We start from the raw sequence: 1,463 nt of genomic DNA, 5'->3' as shown, positions 1-1,463 counted from the left end.
CAGGAATGCAATGTCCAGGCTGGAGCTGTGCCCAAGACAGGTACCACATCTCCACAGACAACCCTGGTTTCCCTCCTCCCTCCTGCAGGCGCAACGGGAAGGTGCAGCACTGTCGGATACACTCGCGGCAGGATGCTGGCAGCCCCAAGTTCTTCCTGACGGACAACCTGGTGTTCGACAGCCTCTACGACCTCATCACCCACTACCAGGAGGTGCCACTGAGGTGCAACGAGTTTGAGATGAGGCTGACGGAGCCGGTGCCACAGACCAATGCCCATGAGAGCAAAGAGTAAGCGCATGTTAGAGGAGGGGGTTTGTGTCCACTGGGCAGCTGGGACCCCATGGGAAACCCTCCCACATCTCTTCTCCATCATTCCTTCCTTGCTGGGGCTCTCTGGTCCCCGATTGATCCCCATGGAGCTGTGTCACAGCAGCCATGCTGGCCACCTTTGTTGCTGATGGAGCTGGTTGTCTTGGAAGCTCAGTGCAAAGCAAGGAGGGACCAGGCTTGGTTGGGATGCCCTTGCCCATGCTGTGTGCCACCAAATGGCTCTGTTTCCACCTGCCCCACAGAAAGAAGGCAGCCCTGTTACATAGGTGATGATCTCTGCTCCCTGTCCTCCTTTTGAGGATTCAAGGCAGTCTTTTGTGGGCTGGAAACAGCGCAGCATGGCAGAGATGATCTGGATGTGTGGGGACCCGTGCACAGTGACATTTCTTTTCTGAAAGGTGGTACCACGCCAACCTCACCCGGGCGCAGGCCGAGCACATGCTGATGCGGGTGCCACGCGACGGAGCCTTCCTGGTGCGCAAGAGGAGCGAGCCCAGCTCCTACGCCATCTCCTTCCGGTGCGTCCTGAGAGAAGAGTGGTGGGCTGGGATACTGCAGTGTGTGAGAGGGGCCGTGAGCCTGATGTGAGCCTTCCCAGAGCTCTTCTCGCTCCTGGATGGCCCTGGATAAGCCTTACAGCCTCATGAGAGCCTTTGAGACCCTGCTTCTCCCATCTTCTGATGGGAAATGGCTGTGCTCAGCAGCCAGCCTGGGGACACCCTTTGCTTGGGTGTCTTTATTGTGGCAGAGATCTTCTCTTGCCAGGCACCAAGCGGCTTCTCTCTCTTCCCACCTGCCAGGGCGGAAGGGAAGATCAAGCACTGCCGAGTGCAGCAGGAGGGCCAGACTGTGCTGCTCGGCAACTCCGAGTTCGAGAGCCTGGTGGACTTGATCAGCTACTATGAAAAGCACCCGCTGTACCGCAAGATGAAGCTGAGGTACCCCATCAACGAGGAGACGCTGGAGAAGATAGGGACAGCGGTGAGTGTGGGCAGCCATTGGAAGAGCTAAGCCAAAGAGTGGTGGACAGGTCCCCTTTGAACTGATGCCTTGAAGTAGTGGTGTGTGACCCATCTTGGGGCTTCATGCCCTGTTGCAAACACTTCTTGGCTTGAGCGAGATTTATTGCTGC

The 1,463-nt window shown here is 57.3% G+C and overlaps 1 protein-coding gene across 1 annotated transcript in view; it reads left to right on the top strand.

Moving 5' to 3' along the window:
* LOC104547382 (1-phosphatidylinositol 4,5-bisphosphate phosphodiesterase gamma-1) overlaps positions 1-1,463 on the top strand; it is a gene marked incomplete at its 5' end in the record, with an annotated part of 23,489 nt that overhangs the window by 13,910 nt on the left and 8,116 nt on the right. Inside the window, 3 exons of the mRNA XM_010193037.1 lie at positions 89-289; positions 730-849; positions 1,132-1,312. Coding sequence (XP_010191339.1) covers positions 89-289; positions 730-849; positions 1,132-1,312 — 502 coding nt within the window. The remainder of the gene's footprint in view (positions 1-88; positions 290-729; positions 850-1,131; positions 1,313-1,463) is intronic.

Source organism: Mesitornis unicolor, unplaced genomic scaffold (assembly GCF_000695765.1).
Source record: "Mesitornis unicolor isolate BGI_N332 unplaced genomic scaffold, ASM69576v1 scaffold34359, whole genome shotgun sequence".
Lineage (NCBI taxonomy): Eukaryota > Metazoa > Chordata > Aves > Mesitornithiformes > Mesitornithidae > Mesitornis > Mesitornis unicolor.
This window is presented reverse-complemented; position numbering and strand designations above follow the sequence as displayed.